At 62.0% G+C, this 19,774-nt stretch overlaps 2 protein-coding genes across 2 annotated transcripts; both read right to left on the bottom strand.

Moving 5' to 3' along the window:
- Window positions 1-1,440: 1,440 nt before the first annotated feature.
- On the bottom strand, window positions 1,441-5,219 carry CFAP126 (cilia and flagella associated protein 126). The gene is made up of 5 exons (XM_063176179.1): window positions 5,109-5,219; window positions 4,814-4,876; window positions 4,264-4,341; window positions 3,298-3,468; window positions 1,441-1,593 (listed from the first exon to the last, which is right to left on the bottom strand). The coding sequence occupies exons 1-5, from the start codon at window positions 5,217-5,219 to the stop codon at window positions 1,441-1,443; spliced, it is 576 nt and encodes a 191-aa protein (XP_063032249.1).
- Window positions 5,220-8,039: 2,820 nt separating this feature from the next.
- Window positions 8,040-19,078, bottom strand: LOC134429267 (V-set and immunoglobulin domain-containing protein 8-like). Its single transcript, XM_063176396.1, has 8 exons — window positions 19,027-19,078; window positions 16,507-16,682; window positions 14,094-14,292; window positions 13,326-13,361; window positions 11,656-11,823; window positions 10,715-10,841; window positions 9,826-9,978; window positions 8,040-9,184 (listed from the first exon to the last, which is right to left on the bottom strand). Exons 1-8 carry the CDS (start codon window positions 19,076-19,078, stop codon window positions 9,013-9,015), a joined length of 1,083 nt encoding a protein of 360 aa, XP_063032466.1. The 3' UTR covers window positions 8,040-9,012.
- Window positions 19,079-19,774: the final 696 nt, after the last annotated feature.

The following is a 19,774-nucleotide window of genomic DNA, read 5'->3' as shown; positions in this document are numbered from 1 at the left end:
GACAAGTGACATCTGGGTGCCACCCCCTTGCCACCCCTGGGGTCATCATCCCCATGGAAATTTCTTTATTCAGCCCATTTTTGGGGTAAAATCCCCAATTTTGGAGCCTCCTGCCGGTGGGAACGTCCTGGTTTCGTGGTGGGGAGGGCTTTGTGTCACTCCAGGTGTTGTCACCCCAGTTTTGTCACCCAGCTGTTGTCACCTGTCCCCTGGGGACACAATAAAGCAGCTCTGTCCCTCAGCCAGGAATGGGATTCTCCTTCCTCCTCCTGCCCAGCGTGGAAAAAATGGGGGAAAAAAAAACCCCAAAATTTGCAGTTCCTGGGGGAGTTTTGGGGTCAGGTTTGGGGGATTTTGAACCTTTGCAAAGAGGATTTGGGGTCGGGTTTAGGGGGTTTTGAACCTTTGGGAAATGACTCTCCCCACCCCATCTCGAGTTCCTGCCCCAGCTCCATGTGGGGAGGGATCCTACTGGGAAAATCCAGGATTTTTTTTGGGAAAAATCCAGGATTTTATGGGAAAAATCCAGGATATTTTGGGGAGAAAATCCAGGAATTTTGGGGAGAAAATCCAGGATTTTATGAGGAAAATCCAGGATTTTATGGGAAAAATCCAGGATATTTTGGGGAGAAAATCCAGGATTTTTGGGGGGAAAATCCAGGATTTTTTGGGGTGAACACCCAGGATTTTATGGGGAAAACTCCAGGATATTTTGGGGAAAAATCCAGGATATTTTTGGAGAAAATCCAGGATATTTTGGAGAAAATCCAGGATATTTTGGAGAAAAATCCAGGATTTTTGGAGAAAATCCAGGATATTTTGGGGGAAAATCCAGGAGTTTTGGGGGGAAAATCCAGAATTTTTTGGGGGAACACCCAGGATTTTATGGGGAAAACTCCAGGATATTTTGAGGGAAAATCCAGGAGTTTTGGGGGGTGAAAATCCAGGATTTTTTGAGGGAAAATCCAGGATATTTTGGGGAGAAAATCCGAGATTTTGGGGATGGCCGGTGGGGTGTGAGTGCTTTGACCCCATCCCAATCCCATCCCCAATTAATTTCCTAATTAAGAATCCTCCCCTGGGACCAGAGAGGAGGAGGAGGAGGAGGAGGAAGGATCAGAGGCAAACCCCAAACTCCAAACAGATTTGGGCCAAACCCTAAAAACCCCAAAAAGATTTGGGGCTCATTGCAAGCATTTCCTGCATTCCCCAGCCTTTATTTCCCATTTTTGGGGGGCCCAGACCCCGCTCAGGTGGGGTTGGGGTGGGGGGATTGTCCCCAGGGCAGGGGAGGGGACAGTGACAGCAGAGCCACCTCAGGAGCCGGGGGGATTTTGGGGTGAGGGTCCCCAACCATAGGGGTTTAGGGGACAGGGTCCCTCCCCAGGGGGATTTTGGGGACCCCCCAAATAGGGGCTGAGGGGACAGCGGGGTCCCTGCTCAGGGGGGTTCAGGGGACAGGGCTGATTTAGGGGACAGGGGGGGTCCCCCCTCGGCGCCGTCCCCAGCTTTGGGGGGCTCAGGGTGGGGGGAGCCCCCGCGGGGACCCCCCAGGTCCTTTCCAGAAGGTTCCGTGGGCCAGGGCGGCTGCAGCTGGGGGAGAGAGGGCAGGGGGGTCAGGGGGGTCCCCAGGGACCCCTCAGAATGGGGGAGCACTGGGGGTCACTGGGGACATTGGGGACAATGGGGACAATGGGGACACTGGGGACAATGGGGACATTGGGGACACTGGGGACAATGGGGACAATGGGGACACTGGGGACATTGGGGACAATGGGGACACTGGGGACACTGGGGACAATGGGAGCTCCCTGTGGGAACGGCCCCAAAATTGTGTCCCCCGCTCCTGTGTCCCCCCCATGTCCCCCTGTCCCCATCCCCGTGTCCCTTTGTCCCCACATCCCTCATGTCTGTGTCCCCCCTTTGTCCCCACACCCCCGTGTCCCTCTGTCCCCCATCCCCGTGTCCCTGTGTCCCCCCTTTATCCCCACAGCCCCGTGTCCCTCTGTCCCCCGTTTCCGTGTCCCTGTGTCCCCCCATGTCCCCCTGTCCCCCCCTTATCTGCCATGTCCCTTTGTCCCCTCATGCCCATCCCTGTCCCCAGTCCCCCTGTGTCCCCTGTCCCCATCCCTGTATCTGTGTCCCCCCATGTCCCCCCCATGTCCCCCATCCCGCTGTCCCCTCTCCTGTCCCTTCTGTGCCACCCCTGCCCTGCCCCTCCTGGAGCCCTGGGGGTGTCCCTGGTGTCCCCAGCTGTGTCCCCATGTCCCCAGGTGTCCCCCAGATGTGTAGATGTGTCCCCAGGTGTGTCCCAGGTGTCCCCAGGTTCGTCCCCGTGTCCCAGGTGTCCCCAGGTGTATTCCAGCGTACCCCAGGTGTGTCCCAGGTGTCCCCAGCTGTCCCGAGCTGTGTCCCCATGTCCCCTTGTGTGTCACCTTCCCAGTGACCCGTGTCCTGATGCCGTTGCACGCCCTCCGCAGCTCCTGGGGCTGTTCCCGTGTGTGTCCCCATGTCCCCAGGAAGGTCCCCATGTCCCCAGCTGTGTCCCCGTGTGTCCCCAGGGTGTCACCTCGCCAGTGACTCGTGTCCTGCTGCCATTGCAGGCCCTCCTCAGCTCCCGGGGCTGTTCCTGTGTGTGTCCCCATGTCCCCAGCTGTGTCCTTGTTTATCCCTGTCTGTCCCCAGGTGTCCCCAGGTGTGTCCCCATGTCCCCATGAGTGTCACCTTGCCGGTGACCCGTGTCCTGATGCCATTACAAGCTCTCCGCAGCTCCCGGGGCTGTTCCCATCTATACCCTGCTGTACCCAGCTGTGTCCCCATGTCCCCAGGTGTGTCCCCATGTCCCCATCTGTGTCCCCATGAGTGTCACCTTGCCGGTGACCCGTGTCCGGATGCCGTTGCACGCTCTCCGCAGCTCCCGGGGCTGTTCCCGTGTCTGTCCCCATGTCCCAGCTGTGTCCCCATGTCCCCAGGGTGTCACCTTCCCGGTGACCCGTGTCCTGATGCCGTTGCACGCCCTCCGCAGCTCCCGGGGCTGTCCCTGTGTGTGTCCCCATGTCCCCAGCTGTGTCCCTGTGTATCCCTGTCTGTCCCCATGTCCCCAGCTGTGTCCCCAGGGTGTCACCTTGCCCGTGACCCGTGTCCTGATGCCATTGCAGGCCCTCCGCAGCTCCCGGGGCTGTCCCTGTGTGTGTCCCCATGTCCCCAGCTGTGTCCCTGTGTATCCCTGTCTGTCCCTGTGTGTGTCCCCACGTCCCAGCTGTCCCCAGGTGTGTCCCCATGTCCCCAGGGTGTCACCTTGCCGGTGACCCGTGTCCTGATGCCGTTGCACGCCCTCCGCAGCTCCCGGGGCTGTTCCCGTTCCAGCCGCTCGGCGGCCCCGGGCTCGCGGGCGCTGCGGTCCAGCCGGGCCGGGGGGATCCGCGCTGGCATCGCCCACGTGCCCAGGAAGGTGCCCCAGGGCGACACCTGCGGGGGAGTGACCCCAAAACTGCCCCGGGTGCGGAGAGAGACCCCAAAACTGCCCCGGGTGCGGGCAGAGACCCCAAAACTGCCCCGGGACCGGGAGGGGACCCCAAAACTGCCCCAGGAGCGGGGGTGGCACCAGTGTGCCCCCGGGAACAAAGGGGGAACCCCAAAACTGCCCCAGTGTCCCCCTGGGGACCCCAAAACTGAGCAGGGAGGGAGGACCCCAAAACTGCCCCAAGTGCAGGGAGGAGAGACCCCAAAACTGCTCCGGGTACGGAGGAGGGACCCTCAAAGCTACCCCGGGACGGGGGGGGACCCCAAAACTGCTCCGGTGTCCCCCACGGGGACCCCAACACTGCTCAGGTGTCCCCATGGGGACCCCAAACCTGCCCCGGGGCTCCGGGAGCGGGAGGGGACCCCAAAACTGTCCCGGGACCGAGGGGAGACCCCAAAACTGTCTTGGAAGTGGGGGGGACCCTAAAACTGCCCCAGGACGGGGGTAAGGACCCCAAAACTGCCTCGGGAGTGAAGGGAGGGACCCCAAAACTGCCCCGGGTGCGGAGAGAGACCCCAAAACTGCTCCGGGATCTCAGGAGCGCGGGGGACCCCAAAACTGCCCCGGGTGCGGGGGGTGGGACCCCAAAACTGCTCCAGGATCGCCTCGGGAGCGGGGGAGGACCCTAAAACTGCCCCGGTGTCCCCTCGGGGACCCCAAAACTGCCTCGGGAGCGGGAGGAGACCCCAAAAGTGCCCCGGGAGCGAAGGGGGGGACCCCAAAACCGCGGCGGGGCTCACCTTGGATCGCGGCACGTGCGGCAGGAGGTGCCCCCGGTCGTCGGCGATGAACGGGGTGGGGGGGCGAGGGGTCGGCAGCTGAGGGGGGGGGGGTGGGGGTGGGATTGGGGGGGTCAGAACCGGCCTGGGAGGGGTTTGGGGGTGCTGGGGTGAAGTTTGAGGGTGCTGGAGTGGGGTTTGGGGGGGCCAGAATTGGGCTGGGGGGGCGTCCTGGGAGGGGTTTGAGGGTCATGGGATGAGGTTTGGGGGTCTTGGGGTGGCGTTTGGGGGTCCTGGGGTGGCGTTTGGGGGTGCTGGGGTGGCGTTTGGGGGTCCTGGTGGCCCGGGAAGGGGTTTGGGGGTGCTGGGGTGGGGTTGGGGGGTCCCGGGGTTATCAGGACCGGGCTCGGGGGGGTCCTGGGAGGGGGTTTGGGGGTCTCAGAGGGCTCTGGGGGGGCGGGGCTGTGGTTGAGGAGGGGTCCGGGGGGGGGTCAGGGGGTCCCGATCAGGGTCTGGGGGTGTCGGTCAATGCCCCCCCCCCCCCATTCCGGGTCGGGATTTTGGGGGGTACCTTCGGGGGGGGGCGGGGCACGGTCCAGCACTGCAGCCGGGGGGGGATGAAGGCGTCCTCGTACTGGGGAGGGGGAGGGGCCGCTCAGAGCCGGGACCCCCCGGGCCCCTCCCCCGAGAGACCCCCGAACCTCCTGTCCTCCCTTATCCCCCCTTATCCCCCTTTGCTCTCCCCCATTTCACCCCCTCTTCCCTCCCACCTTTGCCCCCCCTTCCTCCCCTTTTCTCTCCCCTTTTTTTCCATTTTCCCCCCATTTTTCCCTATTTTTTCCCCCATTTTCCCCCGCCCCCCCCACCTGCCCCGCCATGTTGCGTTGCCCGGCAACCGCCGCGCGCGCCCCCTGGCGGCCGTTACGGGACCCGCGGGGGGCGTGGCCAAGCACGTCATCAACCGAAACCACGCCCATTCTCTGACCACGCCCCCTCAGTAGCTCCGCCCCCTCTGCCGGTCGCATGAGGGGACACGAAGGGACAGGAATGGGGACAGGGACGGGGAATAGGGACAGGGACAAGAGGGGACACAAAGGGATGGGGACAGGAATGGGGACAGGGACGGGAGGGGACAGGAGAGAACAGGGACAGAAGGAGACACTCAGGGACAGGAGGGGACAGGGACGGGGATGGGGACGAGGACAGGGACAGGAGGGGACACAAAGGGATGGGGACATGAAGGGACAGGAGGGGACAGCGACAGGGACACAAAGGGATAGGGACAGGAGGGGACATGCAGGGACAGAGAATAAGGAAAGGAGGGGACAGGGATGGGGACAGGGACACGAAGGGGACAAGGACAGGGACAGGAGGGGACAGGGATGAGGACAGGAGAGAATAGGACAGGGATGGGGACAAGGACAGGGACAGGAGGGGACACAAAGGGATGGGGGCATGAAGGGATGGCAGGGGACAGGGACACGAAGGGACAGGGATGGGGACAGGGACACGAAGGGACAGGAGGGGACACGAAAGGACACAGAATAAGGACAGGAAGAGACACGAAGGGACAGGGGATAGGGACAGGAGGGGACAGGGACAGGGATAGGGACCAGGACAGGGATAGGAGGGGACACAAAGGGGTGGGGACATGAAGGGACAGGAGGGAACAGCGACAGGGACATGAAGGGATAGGGACAGGAGGGGACATGAAGGGACAGGGAATAGGGACAGGAGGGGACAGGGACACGAAGGGGACAAGGACAGGGACAGGGATGAGGACAGGGACAGGGACAGGGATGGGGACAGGAGAGAATAGGACAGGGATGGGGACAAGGACAGGGACAGGAGGGGACACAAAGGGATGGGAGCATGAAGGGATGGCAGGGGACAGGGACACGAAGGGACAGGGATGGGGACAGGGACACGAAGGGACAGGAGGGGACACAAAAGGACACAGAATAAGGACAGGAGGAGACACGAAGGGACAGGGGATAGGGACAGGAGGGGACAGGGACAGGGATAGGAGGGGACACAAAGGGATGGGGACATGAAGGGACAGGAGGGAACAGCGACAGGGACATGAAGGGATAGGGACAGGAGGGGACATGAAGGGACAGGGAATAGGGACAGGAGGGGACAGGGACACGAAGGGGACAAGGACAGGGACAGGGATGAGGACAGGGACAGGGATGGGGACAGGAGAGAATAGGACAGGGATGGGGACGAGGACAGGGACAGGAGGGGACACAAAGGGATGGGGACATGAAGGGATGGCAGGGGACAGGGACAGGGACACAAAGGGACAGGGATGGGGACAGGGACATGAAGGGACAGGAGGGGACACGAAAGGACACAGAATAAGGACAGGAGGAGACACCAAGGGACAGGGACAGGGAATAAAATAAGGACAGGAGGGGACAGGGACACAAAGGGACAGGGACACAAAGGGACAGGGAATAAGGACAGCAGGGGACAGGGACAGGGACACGTCCCCTGTTCCCCTCCCCTCCCCCGTGTCCCCTCAGCCCCGTGTTCCCCTGTGGAGGGGACAGAAGCCACCTCAGGCCACTGAGAGGGGTGGGTTTGGGACACCGGTGTCACCTCTGGGCATCCTTGGCTTGGAATGTCCTGTCCCCTCTGTCCCTGTCCCCTCTGTCCCCTCCATGTCCCCATCCTTGTCCCCGTCCTTTTCGCCATTTTTGTCACCTTTGTCCCCATCCCTGTCCCCTCTGTCCCCTCCCTGTCCCCTCTGTCCCCGTCACGCCACTCCCATCTCAATTCTCTCAATTTTATTCCATTTTTTCCTTTTTTTTTCTTTTCCCTTTTTCTCCATATTTTTTTTTCCTGGTTTTGGGGTTCGTTTTCCTTTCGCTCCGTTCCGAACCGGCCCCCTCCCCCCAAAAAAAACCCAAAAAATCCCAAATGTGGGGGTGGGGACAGAGGGTGACAATGACACCGCGGGGGGGGACTGGGATGAGACTGGGGAAACTGGGAATGGGAACTGGGAATGGGGGGATTGTAAAAAAAAGGGGCCAAACCCCAAAATGAAGCAACAAAACCAGGGGAGGGAGGGGATTTGGGGCATTTTGTAGGATTTTGAAACTTTTTAGGGTTTTTTTGGGCTTCGGGAGCCGCTCCTGCCGTCACTTTGTTGGGCGGGCTGTCGCTGTCACCGTCGCCTTGGTGGCCCCATGAAGGAGCTCCAGGACAGGAATTTTGTGGGATTTTGAAGGATTTTATGGTATTCTGGTAGGAATTCTGTGGGATTTCTCTAAGATTTTATGGGTTTTGTAGGATTTGGGAGGATTTTGAGCGGTTTTAGGGTTTTTTTGGGCTTCGGGAGCCGCTCCTGCCGTCACTTTGTCCGGCTGGCGCTTTCTGTCGCTGTCCCCGTGGTGGCCCCACGAGGGCGCTCCAGGACAGGAATTTTTGGGGGATTTTTGAAATATTTTATGGAATTTTGGGAGGAATTCTGTGAGGTTTTGAGGTTTTTTGGGGGGTTTTTTTGGCTTCGGGAGCCGCTCCTGCCGTCACTTTGTCCAGCTGGCTCTTTCTGTCGCTGTCGCTGTCCCATCCCCGTCCCCGTGGTGGCCACACGAGGGCGCCCCAGGAAAGGAATTTTTGGGGATTTCAAAGAATTTTATGGCATTTTGGTAGGAATTCTGTGGGATTTAGTAGGATTTTGAAACTTTTTAAGGTTTTTTTGGGCTTCGGGAGCCGCTCCTGCCGTCACTTTTGCGGACTCGCCGTCCCTGTAGTGGCCCCGCAAGGGAGCTCCAGGACAGGAATTTTTTTTGGGTTTTGAAGATTTTATGGGATTCTGTGGGAATTTTTGCGGGTTTTGAAATATTTTATGGAATTTTTGGGAGGGATTCTCTGGAACTGTGTACGATTCCGTGGGATTTCGGGAAGAATTCTGTAGGAATTCGAAGCTTTTAAAGGATTTTTTGGGCTTGCGGAGCCGCTGCTGCCGTCACTTTGTCGGGCGGGCTCTCTCTGTCGTTCTCTCTGTCGCTGTCGCTGTCGCTGTCCCCGTCCCTGTGGTGGCCCCACGAGGGCGCTCCAGGACAGGAATTTTTGGGGGCTTTTAAAGGATTTTATGGAATTCTGTGGGAATTTTGGGAGGTTTTTTAAATATTTTATGGGATTTGGGGGGCGATTTTGTAGGATTTTGAACGATTCTGCGGGAATTCGAAGCTTTTTCGGGTTTTTTGGCGTCGGGAGCCGCTGCTGCCGTCACTTTTGCGGACTCGCTGTCCGTGTCTCTGTCCCTGCAGTGGCCCCGCGAGGGCGCTCCGGGACAGGAATTTTTGGGGGCTTTTAAAGGATTTTATGGAATTCTGTGGGAATTTTGGGAGGTTTTTTAAATATTTTATGGGATTTTGGGGGCAATTTTGTAGGATTTTGAACGATTCTGTGGGAATTCGAAGCTTTTTCGGGTTTTTTGGCATCGGGAGCCGCTCCTGCCGTCACTTTTGCGGACTCGCCGTCCCTGTCTCTGTCCCTGCAGTGGCCCCACGAGGGCGCTCCAGGACAGGAATTTTTGGGGGCTTTTAAAGGATTTTATGGAATTCTGTGGGAATTTTGGGAGGTTTTTTAAATATTTTATGGGATTTTGGGGGCGATTTTGTAGGATTTTGAACGATTCTGTGGGAATTTGAAGCTTTTTCGGTTTTTTTTGGCGTCGGGAGCCGCTCCTGCCGTCACTTTTGCAGGCGGGCTCTCTCTGTGTGTCGCTGTCGCTGTCGCCGCTGGGTGGCCGCGGTGTCACAGCGCGGGACAGGTGACCTGGTGTCGCATGCCCTCGTTGCAGAGCAGCGCGGCCGCGCGCTCGTCGCCGTCGCCGTGCTGGCACTGCATGTAGCTGATGCCATGCGGGGAGTACGAGTGGTGGGCACAGGCGGCGCACGGCCGGGGCATGGTGCCACCCGTGCTGCTCCTGCGGGGACAGCGCGGTGACATCGTCACGTGGCGCCGCCAGGGGGTGGGTGGCACTTGGGGGAAGGGGGGTTTCGGCACCGCCCCGTGGTGTCGCGAGGGGTTTGGTGGCACCTATTGGCACCTCTTGGTGGCCATCAGTGCTGTGTGCCACCCACCCCCTGCTTGGTGACACTTCTAGGTCACCCTCAGTGCCCTGTGCCACTCATCCGAGCTTGGTGGCACCCTTTGGCACCCCTTGGTGACCCTCAGTGCCCTGTGCCACCCACACGAGCTTGGTGACACTCACTGGCACCCCTTGGTGTCCCCCTGGCACCCACCCCTGCTTGGTGACACCCTTGGTGTCCCTCAGCGCCCTGTGCCACCCTCTGCACTTGGTGGCACCCATCAGAACCCTCGGTGTCCCCCTGGCACCCACCGGTAGTTGGTGCCACCCACCCAGTGTCACCCATCGGTGCCCGTTTGTCCCCGGTTGTGCCCAGTAGCAGCTGGTGGTGCCCATCAGCGCCCAGTGCCAGTCACTGGTGCCCAGTACAGCCCAGTAGAGCCCAGCGCCAGTCACTGGTGCCCAGTAGAGACCGACACAGCCCAGTACAGCCCAGTGCCACCCCGTGCTGCCCCGTGGCACCCGCTGGCACCCACCGGCAGTCGCTGCAGGCGCGCTGGCACTCCTTGCGCTGGTAGCGGGCGATCAGTGCCCAGATGAGCAGCCCCAGGAGGCTGAGCAGGAGCAGCGAGCCCAGGATGGAGCCCACGATGATGCCAGCCTGGCGCCCGCCTGGCACGGGGACACGGCTGTCACTGCCAGCCCCTGCTGCCACCACTGGGTGCCACCATGGTGCCACCCAGGGACACTGCAGTGCCAGCCTGGAGCCCAGGGACACCCTGGTGCCAACCCAGAGCCACCCCTGGCGCCACGAGACATCCTGGTGCCACCCTGTGTCACCCCCAATGTCCCCAGTGTCCCCAATGTCCCCATTGCCCCCAATGATGTCCCCAATGTCACTCATGTGGCCCCGGGGTCAGGTTTAGCCCAGTGTCCCCAATGTCCCCAATGTCACTCACGTGGCCCAGGCCTCAAGTTGAGCTGGCACACCCCAATGTCCCCAATGTCCCCAGTGTCCCCAATGATGTCTCCAATGTCCCCAATGTCCCCATTGCCCCCAATGTCCCCAATGATGTCTCCAATGTCCCCAATGTCCCCAGTGTCCCCCAGTGTTCCTAATGTCCCCAATGTCCCCAATGATGTCCCCAATGTCCCCAGTGTCACTCACATGGCCCCAGGCTCAAGTTGAGCTGGCACACCCCGTGTCCCCATTGCCCCCAATGTCCCCAATGTCCCCAATGTCCCCAATGATGTCCCCAATGTCCTCAATGTCCCTAATGATGTCTCCAATGTCCCCAGTGTCCCCACTGTCCCCAATGTCCCCAATGTCCCCAGTGTCCCCACTGTCCCCAATGTCCCCAATGATGTCCCCAATGTCCCCAATGTCTCCAATGTCCCCAGTGTCCCCAGTGTCCCCAGTGTCACTCACGTGGCCCGGGGCTCAGGTTCAGCTGGCACACCGAGTAGCCCACGCGGTTGGTGACACGGCACTGGTAGGTGCCAGCGTGGCTGACGGTCAGGCTGCGGATCAGGAGGTCACCGGGGGCACGGCCTGGGATGGCACGGGTGGCATTGTCACCTCGGTGTCACCGGGCACTGTCACCTCGGTGTCACCGGGCATTGTCACCTCGGTGTCACGCACACGTCCCAGGGAGGGAGAGAGGGGACACAGGGACATGGACAGACATAGAGACATGGACAGACACAGGGACACACAGGGACACGGGGACAGGGACGGACTCAGGGACACACAGCCAAGGACACACAGCCATGGACACACGGACACACAGACACATGGACAGGGACACAAGGACATGGACACACGCAGGGACACACAGACATGGACGGACACAGGGACACGGACACACGGACAAGGGGACGCACAGGGACACAGGGACAGGGATGCCAGGATGTGGGGACACATGGACACACGGACATGAACCCACAGATGCACGGACACACAGACATGGGACCCTCCCAAATCCCCCCCTGAACCCGCCAGAGCCCCCCGGTGCCCCCAGGCCCACCTTGGTGCCCCCTGACCCACCTTGGTACCCCCAGACCCACCTCGGTGCCCCCAGACCCACCTTGCAGGGTATCTGAGCACAGGGGCACCCCAAACCCCCCCAGATCCCCCCCAAATGCCCTTTGTGCCCCCAGACCCACCTTGCAGGGTGCCCGCGGGCAGAGACACCCCCAAATCCCCCCCAAATGCCCTCTGTGGCCCCCTGAGCCCCCAGACCCACCTTGGTGCCCCCAGACCCACCTCGGTGCCCCCAGACCCACCTTGCAGGGTACCCGAGCACAGGGACACCCCCAAATCCCCCCTAAATGCCCTCTGTGCCCCCCCGAGCCCCCAGACCCACCTTGCAGGGTGCCCGCGGGCAGGCGCCCCCCGCCGTAGCCCTCTGCCAGCTTTGCCCACTGGTACGAGAGGGGCGCGGTGCCCCCCCGGCTGAAGCAGCGCAGCAGCACCGAGCCCCCCTCGATCAGCTCCCCCTCGCTCCAGCACTGCGGGGCCGCCGGCTTCTCTGCTGGGACACGGGCACGCGTCACGGGACACCGGGACACCGGGACAGCGGGACAGCGGGACACCGGGACACGGCAGGGACACCGGGACACCGGGACAGCGGGAGGGACACGGGGACAGCGGGACACGGGGACACGGGGACAGCTCAGGGGACACCGGGACACGGCAGGGACACCGGGACACGGGAGGGACACCGGGACACCGGGACACGGCAGGGATACGGGGACAGCTCAGGGGACACAGCCCGGGACACCGGGACACGGGAGGGACACGGCCCGGGACACCGAGAGGGACACAGGAGGGACACGGGGACAGCCCAGGGGACACACGGACAGGGGCAGGGGACACGGCAGGGGACACCGGGAGACGGGAGGGACACGGGGGCAGGGGCAGGGACAGCCCAAGGGACAGCGCCAGGGGACACCGGGACACGTCAGGGGACACGGGGGCAGGGGAGGGGACACAGGGACAGCTCAGGGGACACACGGACAGGGGCAGGGGACACCGGGACACGGCAGGGGACACGGGGACACACGGACAGGGGCAGGGGACACCGGCAGGGACAGTGCGACACCAGAGGGGACAGCCCAGGGGACACGCAGACACCATCAGGGGACACCGGGACACGGGGACACGGCAGGGGACAGTGCGACAGGGGCGGGGACAGCCCAAGGGACAGCAACAGGGGACACCGGGACACCCGAGGGGACACCGGGGCAGGGGACACAGGAGAGGACACTGGGACACGGCAGGGGACACCGGGACAGCTCAGGGGACGCACGGACAGGGACAGGGGACACCGGGACACAGGAGGGGACACATGGACAGGGGCAGGGGACAGCCCAGGGGACACGGGGACAACGGCAGGGGACACGGCAGGGGACACGCGACACTTCGGGGGACACCGGGAAACCGGCAGGGGACAACATGGGGACAGGGGCAGGGACAGCCCAGGGGACACCACCACACCAGAGGGGACATGGGGACACTGACAGGGACACCATGACAGGGGCAGGGGACATGGGGATGCCAGCAGGGACACCATGACAGGGGCAGGGGACACGGGGACACCAGAGGGGACACCGTGACAAAGGGCAGGGGACAGTCCAGGGGACACGGGGACACCAGGAAGGGACACAGTGACAGCGTCAGGGGACACGGAGATGCGTCAGGGGACAGCTCAGGGGACACAGTGACACATCAGGGGACACAGGGACAGTGGCAGGGGACATGGGGACAGCATCAGGGGACATGGGGAGACGGGGACACCGGAGGGGACACTGCCACACCAGAGGGGACACAGGGACAGCAGCAGGGGACACAGGGACAGGGGCAAGGGACAGCCCGGGGGACATGGGGACATATCAGGGGACATCACCACACCAGAGGGGACACCAGCAGGGACAGCCAGGGAGGGACAGGGGACACTGTTGGGGACACTCAGGGGGACACCATCAGAGTCACCAGGAGAGGGGACACCTGGGAGTGTGGGGGGACAGGAGTCACCTGGGGCGGGGGGACACGGGACACTGTCAGGGCCACCTGCATGGGGGACAGGGGACATTGTCAGGGCCACCAAGGGCCACAGGAGAGGGGCACAGGGGACACATGGGAGGACACAGGTGGCACCACCACAGGCGCCACCAGGGGCCACCCAGGAAGGGAACCTGGGAGTGGCACAGGGGACACTGCCAGTGCCACCAGAGGCCACATGAGAGGGACACGGGTGACACTGCCAGTGCCACCAGGGGCCAGCCAGGAAGGGGACAGGACAGGGGACATTGTCAGGGCCACCAAGGGCCACACAAGAGGGGCCACCAGTGCCACCAGGGGCCAGCCAGGAAGGAGACTTGGGAGTGGCACAGGGGACACTGCCAGTGCCACCGGCGGCCACATGAGAGGGGCTCAGGTGACACCACCAATGCCACATGAAGGGGCCACAAGTGACACTGCCAGTGCCACCAGGAGCCAGCCAGGAACGGGACTTGGGAGTGGCACAGGTGACACTGTCAGTGCCACCAGGTGCCAGCCAGGAAGGGGACAGGTGACAATGGAGGCCACATGAGAGGGGCACAGGTGACACTGTCAGTGCCACCAGGCGCCAGCCAGGAAGGGGACAGGGGACATTGGGGGCCTCACTAGAGGGGCACAGATGACACGGCCAGCGCCACCAACAGAGCAGTGTGACCACAACAAACCAACGCCACCTTGGCACGTGTGCCACATCGGTGCCACACCGGTGCCACCGCGGCGCCACGCCGGGCGCGCGCTCACCTTGCACGGTGACGATGACCTCGTGCACGGCCACCGTGTTCTTCTTGACGCGGCACTGGTAGGTGCCGGTGTCGCTCTCCTGCAGGTCGGCCACGCGGATGGAGGCGTCGCGCTGGCCCGGGTCCGTCTGCACGAAGGCCACACGGTCCTGCAGCCCCGAGCTGCCGTAGTTCACGTGGTGGTCCTGGTAGGACAGGAACTGGGGACACGGGGACGCGGGGACAGCGTCAGTGCGGCCTTGGGGACACCGCGGGTGGGGCTTGGGGCTGGGTTGGAGTTGGGTTTGGTTTGGGTTTGGGTTTGGGTTTGGGTTGGGTTTGGGTTTGGTTTGGGTTTGGGTTTGGGTTGGGTTTGGTTTGGGTTTGGTTTGGGTTTGGGTTTGGGTTGGGTTGGGTTTGGGTTTGGTTTGGGTTTGGATTTGGGTTGGGTTTGGGTTTGGTTTGGGTTTGGGTTGGGTTGAGTTTGGTTTGGGTTTGGGTTTGGGTTTGGGTTGAGTTTAGGTTAGGGTTAGGGTTAGAGTTAGTGTCAGAGTTAGGGTCAGGGTTAGGGTTAGGGTTAGGGTTAGGGTTAGGGTTAGGGTCAGGGTTAGGGTCAGGGTTAGGGTTAGGGTTAGGGTTAGGGTCGGGTTAGTGTTAGGGTTAGGGTTAGGGACAGGGTTAGGGTTAGGGTCAGGGTTAGGGTTAGGGTCAGGGTTAGGGTCGGGTTAGTGTTAGGCTCAGCTCAGGGCCTGCCTTTTCCTACCTGGCCCTGCTGCTTTCCTGCCTCTCCCTTCTCATCCTTCCCTGTCCTGTCTGTCCTGGCATTTCTCTGCCTTTCTTGGACTCTGTGTCCCCTCCTGTCCCTGCCTGGTCCTTTTCTGTCCCCTCTGTCCTTGTCTGTCCCTGCCTGTCCCTGCCTGTCCCTGTTTTTCCCTGCCTGTCCCTGCCTGTCCCTGCGTGTCTGCCTGGGCTCCACCCCAGCCCAGCCCTGTCTGGTCCTTCCCAGACGCTGCCAGACCTTCCCTGTCCTGTCCTGTCCTGCCTGTCCCTGACTGTCCCTGCCTGTCCCTGCCTGTTCCTTTCCTGCCCTTCCAGACCTTCCCTGCCCTGCTTGTCCAGCCTGTCCTGCCTGGCCCTGCCTGCTCAGCTGGGCTCCATCCCATGGATCCCATCCCCTCCCAGCCTGTCCTGCTCCATCCTTCCACACTCTGCCTGGTCCTTCCCTGTCCTGCCAAACCCTGCCTGTCCTGCCTGTCCCTGCCCGTCCCTGCCCATCCCCCTTCATCCTTCCCATCCCAGCATTTCCAGACCCAGCCTGGTCCTTCTGTGCCCTTCCCAGCCCTCTTTGTCCCTGCCTGTCCCTGCCTGCTCCGCTGGGCTCCATCTGATCCCATCCCAGCTTGTCCTGCCTGTCCCTCCTTGTCCCTTCCCTGTCATTCCTGTCCCTTCCCTGCCCTGCCAAATCCTGTCTGTCCCCCTTCATCCTTCCCATCCCAGCCCTTCCAGACCCTGCCTGCTCCTTCCCTGCCCTTCCCAACCTTCCTTGTCCTGTCTGTCCCTCTGTGTCCCTGCCTGTCCCTGCCTGGTGTTCCCCTGCCCAGCATTTCTGCACTTTGCCTGGTATTTTCCTGCCCTTCCAGACTTTCCCTGTCCCTCTCCATCCCTGCCTGTCCCTTTCTGTCCCTCCCCATCCCTCTCCATCCTTCCCTGTCCCTCCCTGTCCCTGTCTGTCCATCCTTGTCCTTCTCTGTCCCTCCCTGTCTTTCCCCTGTCCCCTCTGTCTCTCCCTGTCCCCTGTCTGTCCTGCTTGTCCTGTCTGTCCCTCGCCATCCCTCTCTGTCCCTCCCTGTCCCCTGTCTGTCCTGTCTGTCCTTTCCTGTCCTTGTCTGTCCCTCCCTGTCTTTCACCGTCCCCTCTGTCTCTCTATCCCACCCCTCCCTCCCTGTCCCTCTGTCCCTCCCTGTCCGTGTCTGTCTGTCCCTGTCTGTCCCACTTGTCCCCTCTGTCCTTGTCTGTTCCTCTCTCTTTCTCTCCCTCTCTATCCCACCTGTCCCCTGTCTGTCCTGTCTGTCCTGTCTGTCCCTCTCCATCCCTCTCCATCCCTCCCTGTCCCTCCTGTCCCTTTTGTCCCTGCCTGTCCCCTGTCTGTCCCGTCTGTCTCTCCCTGTCCCTCCCTGTCCCTCCTGTCCCTTTTGTCCCTGCCTGTCCCCTGTCTGTCCTGTCTGTCCTCTCTGTCCCTCTCCGTCCCTCCCTGTCCCTCTCTGTCCCTCTCTGTCCTGCATGTCCCCTGTCTGTCCTGTCTGTCTCTCCCTATCCCTCCCTGTCCCCTCTGTCCCTCCTGTCCCTCCTGTCCCTTTCTGTCCCTCCCTGTCCCCTCTGTCCCTCCGCTCTCACCCGAGCCCCCTGAGCCCCCCATTTCCCCCCGTTCCCCTCACCACGTTCTCGGGGCTGGGTCTCTCGGGGCTGATCTGGATCCACTCGATGCCCACGCCCTGGGGTCCGTTGTCCTCGGGCTCCAGGACATACGGACAGCCCAGCTTGACCGAGTCGCCCTTGGCCAGGTAGAGAACCTCGCGGCCCTTGCCGTTGATCCTGACGGCCACCAGGAGAGCTGGGGGACACAGTGGCACTGTCACAGCCCGACACGTGGCACCGTCACCCCTCAAAATGACATCGTCGCACCTCAAAGTGGCGCTGTCACTCCCAAAAATGGCATTGTTACACCTCAAAAATGGCATTGTCACACCTCAAAGTGGCGCTGTCACTCCCAAAAATGGCATCGTTACACCTCAAAAATGGCATTGTCACACCTCAAAGTGGCGCTGTCACTCCCCAAAATGGCATTGTTACACCTCAAAAATGGCATTGTCACACCTCAAAGTGGCGCTGTCACTCCCAAAAATGGCATCGTTACTCCTCAGTGACACTGTTACCCCCAGAAATGGCATTGTCACACCTCAAAATGACACTGTTACCCCCAGAAATGGCATTGTCACACCTCAAAGTGGCGCTGTCACTCCCAAAAATGGCATTGTTACACCTCAAAATGACACTGTTACCCCCCAGAAATGGCATTGTCGCAGCCTGGCATGGCAGTGTCGCATCCAGAAATGGAGGTGTCACCCCTCAAAATGACATTGGTACCCCCAGAAATGGCGTTGTCACTCCCTTAAACAGCATGGTCACCCCCCAAATGGAACTGTCACACCCCAAAATGGCAGCATCACAGCCCGACATGGCACTGTCACACCCCTAAACAGCATGGTCACCCCCGAAATGGCACTGTGACCTCCCAAATGGGCGCCGTCACACCAGAAATGGCACTGTCACCCCTCAAAATGACATTGTTACCCCCAAAATGGCATTGTCACACCCCGACGTGGCACTGTCACCCCCTGAAATGGCACTGTCACCTCTCAAAAGGGGGCTGCCACCCCCTGAAATGGCACTGTCACCTCCAAAAATGGCATTGTCACACCCGACACGGCAGTGCCACAGCCCGACGTGGCGCTGGCGCACACTGACGTGACCCTGTCACCTCCCCGAAATGGCACCGTCCTCCCTCAAAATGACACTGCCACCCCCTGAAATGGCACTGCCACCCCCTGAAATGGCACTGCCACCCCCTGAAATGGCACTGTCACACCCAGCTATGGCGCTGCCACCCCCTGAAATGGCACTGTCGCACCCAAAACGACACCCAGAGCGCCCCACACCTGCAGCCCCAAAAAATCCACCAACCTGGCAGCGCCAAAGATGCCACACCTGCAACCCCCGATCCCACACCTGGCAGCCTCAAAAACCCCACACCTGCAACCCCAAAACCCCCACACCTGCAACCCCAAAACCCCCACACCTGACAGCCCTAAAACCTCGCACCTGGCAGCTCCTGACCCCACACCTGTAACCCCAAAAACCACACATCTGGCATCCCCAAGGTCCCACACCTGGCATCCCCAAAAACCCCACACCTGGCAGCCACAAAGATGCCACACCTGGCAGGTCCTGACCCCACACCTGCAGCCCCCGAAACCCCACACCTGTAACCCCAAAAACCCCACACCTATAACCCCAAAAACCCCACACCTGTAACCCCAAAAACCCCACACCTGTAACCCCAAAGACCCCACACCTGGCAGCACCAAAGACCCCACACCTGCCGCCCCAAAAATGCCACACCTGGCAGGTCCTGACCCCACACCTGTAACCCCAAAAACCAGCACCAGACCCTGGTGGTGGCCACAGGTGTGCCAGGAGCCCCAGGAGTCCCAGGTGTGCCCCAGGTGTGTGCCCAGAGCCCCAGGTGTGCCAGGAGCCCCAGGTGTGTGCCCAGAGCCCCAGGTGTGACAGAACCCCAGGTGTGACAGGGGTCACAGGTGTGACAGTCCCCAGGTCTGCCCCAGGTGTGACAGGAGCTGCAGGTGTGACAGGGCTGCAGGGGTGACAGGAGCCCCAGGAGCTCCAAGTGTGCCCAGGTACCCCAGGTGTGCCCGAGGTGTGTGCCCAAGTGTCCCCAGGTGTGCCCCAGGTGTGATAGGAGCCCCAGGTGTGCCTCAGGGTGTGCCCAGAGCCACAGGTGTCTCAGGAGCCCAAGGTCCAGGTGCCAGGTCCAAGGTGCCAGGAGCCCCAGCTGTGCCCCAGGTGTCCCCAAGGTGTCCCCAAGGTGTGCCCAGGGTCACATGTGTGCCAGGAGCCCCAGGTGTGCCAGGAGCCCCAGGTGTGCCCCAGGTGTGTGCCCAAGTGTCCCCAGGTGTGCCCCAGGTGTGCCAGGAGCCCCAGGTGTGCCCAGTACCCCAGGTGTGCCTAGGGCTGCAGGTGTGCCCAGTACCCCAGCTGTGCCCAGTACCCCAGGTGTGCCAGGAGCCCCAGCTGTGCCCAGCTGTGCCCAGCTGTGCCCGGGTGCGCGCCCCTCTCTCCGCCCCGCCGCTCGGAGCCCCCGCGGTGCCCGCTCGTACCTGGCATCATGCCGAGCAGCAGCAGCAGCAGGCTGGCGCCGTGCCGTGCCATGGCGCCGCGCACGAGGAGGAGGAGGAGGAGGATGAGGATGAGGATGAGGAGGGCGCAGGAAGGCTCCGAGAGCAGGCGGCCCGCGCGGGGCCCTTTTAGGCGCTGTGCCGGGGCCGCGCCTCCCCGTGGGGAGATTCCTGCGGGATGAGTGAGTGGCTCCGAGCTGTGCGTGGCTGCCGCCCTGCTCCGCTCGCACCCCCTAATTAGGGAGCGCCCGGCCCGCCGGACCCCGGCCGGACACGGGGGGACAGCCAGGGGACACTGGGGGGACGGCGGGGACACTGGGGTGGAGGTGGCGGCTCGGTCACGCAGGGCTCGGGGCTCGCAGGGATCAAAGGTGTGGCTGGAGCGGGGTTTGAGGGATGCGGGTCCCTCCTACGGACCGGCCCCGGGCACCGGGCACCACACCGGGCACCACACCGGGCACCGCACCGGGCACCGCACCGGGCACTGGGCACACACCGGGCATCCACCAGGCACCGCACCGGGCACCCACCGGGCACCGCACCGGGACCACGGGGACAGGGTGGGGTGGCAGGGACAGGGACACGGTCAGGGGGTCAGGGACATGGCAGGGATGGAACCCTGGGGGACAGGGACACGGTCAGCAGGGAGAGGGACACGGCAGGGATGGAGGAGCTGGGACAGTGACACATGGCACTGGATGGAACCCTTGGGGACAGGGACATGGCAGGG

This window comes from Melospiza melodia, chromosome 25 (assembly GCF_035770615.1).
Source record: "Melospiza melodia melodia isolate bMelMel2 chromosome 25, bMelMel2.pri, whole genome shotgun sequence".
Taxonomy (NCBI): domain Eukaryota; kingdom Metazoa; phylum Chordata; class Aves; order Passeriformes; family Passerellidae; genus Melospiza; species Melospiza melodia.
The sequence above is the reverse complement of the archived record's forward strand: the minus strand, read 5'-3'. Positions and strand labels throughout refer to the sequence as shown.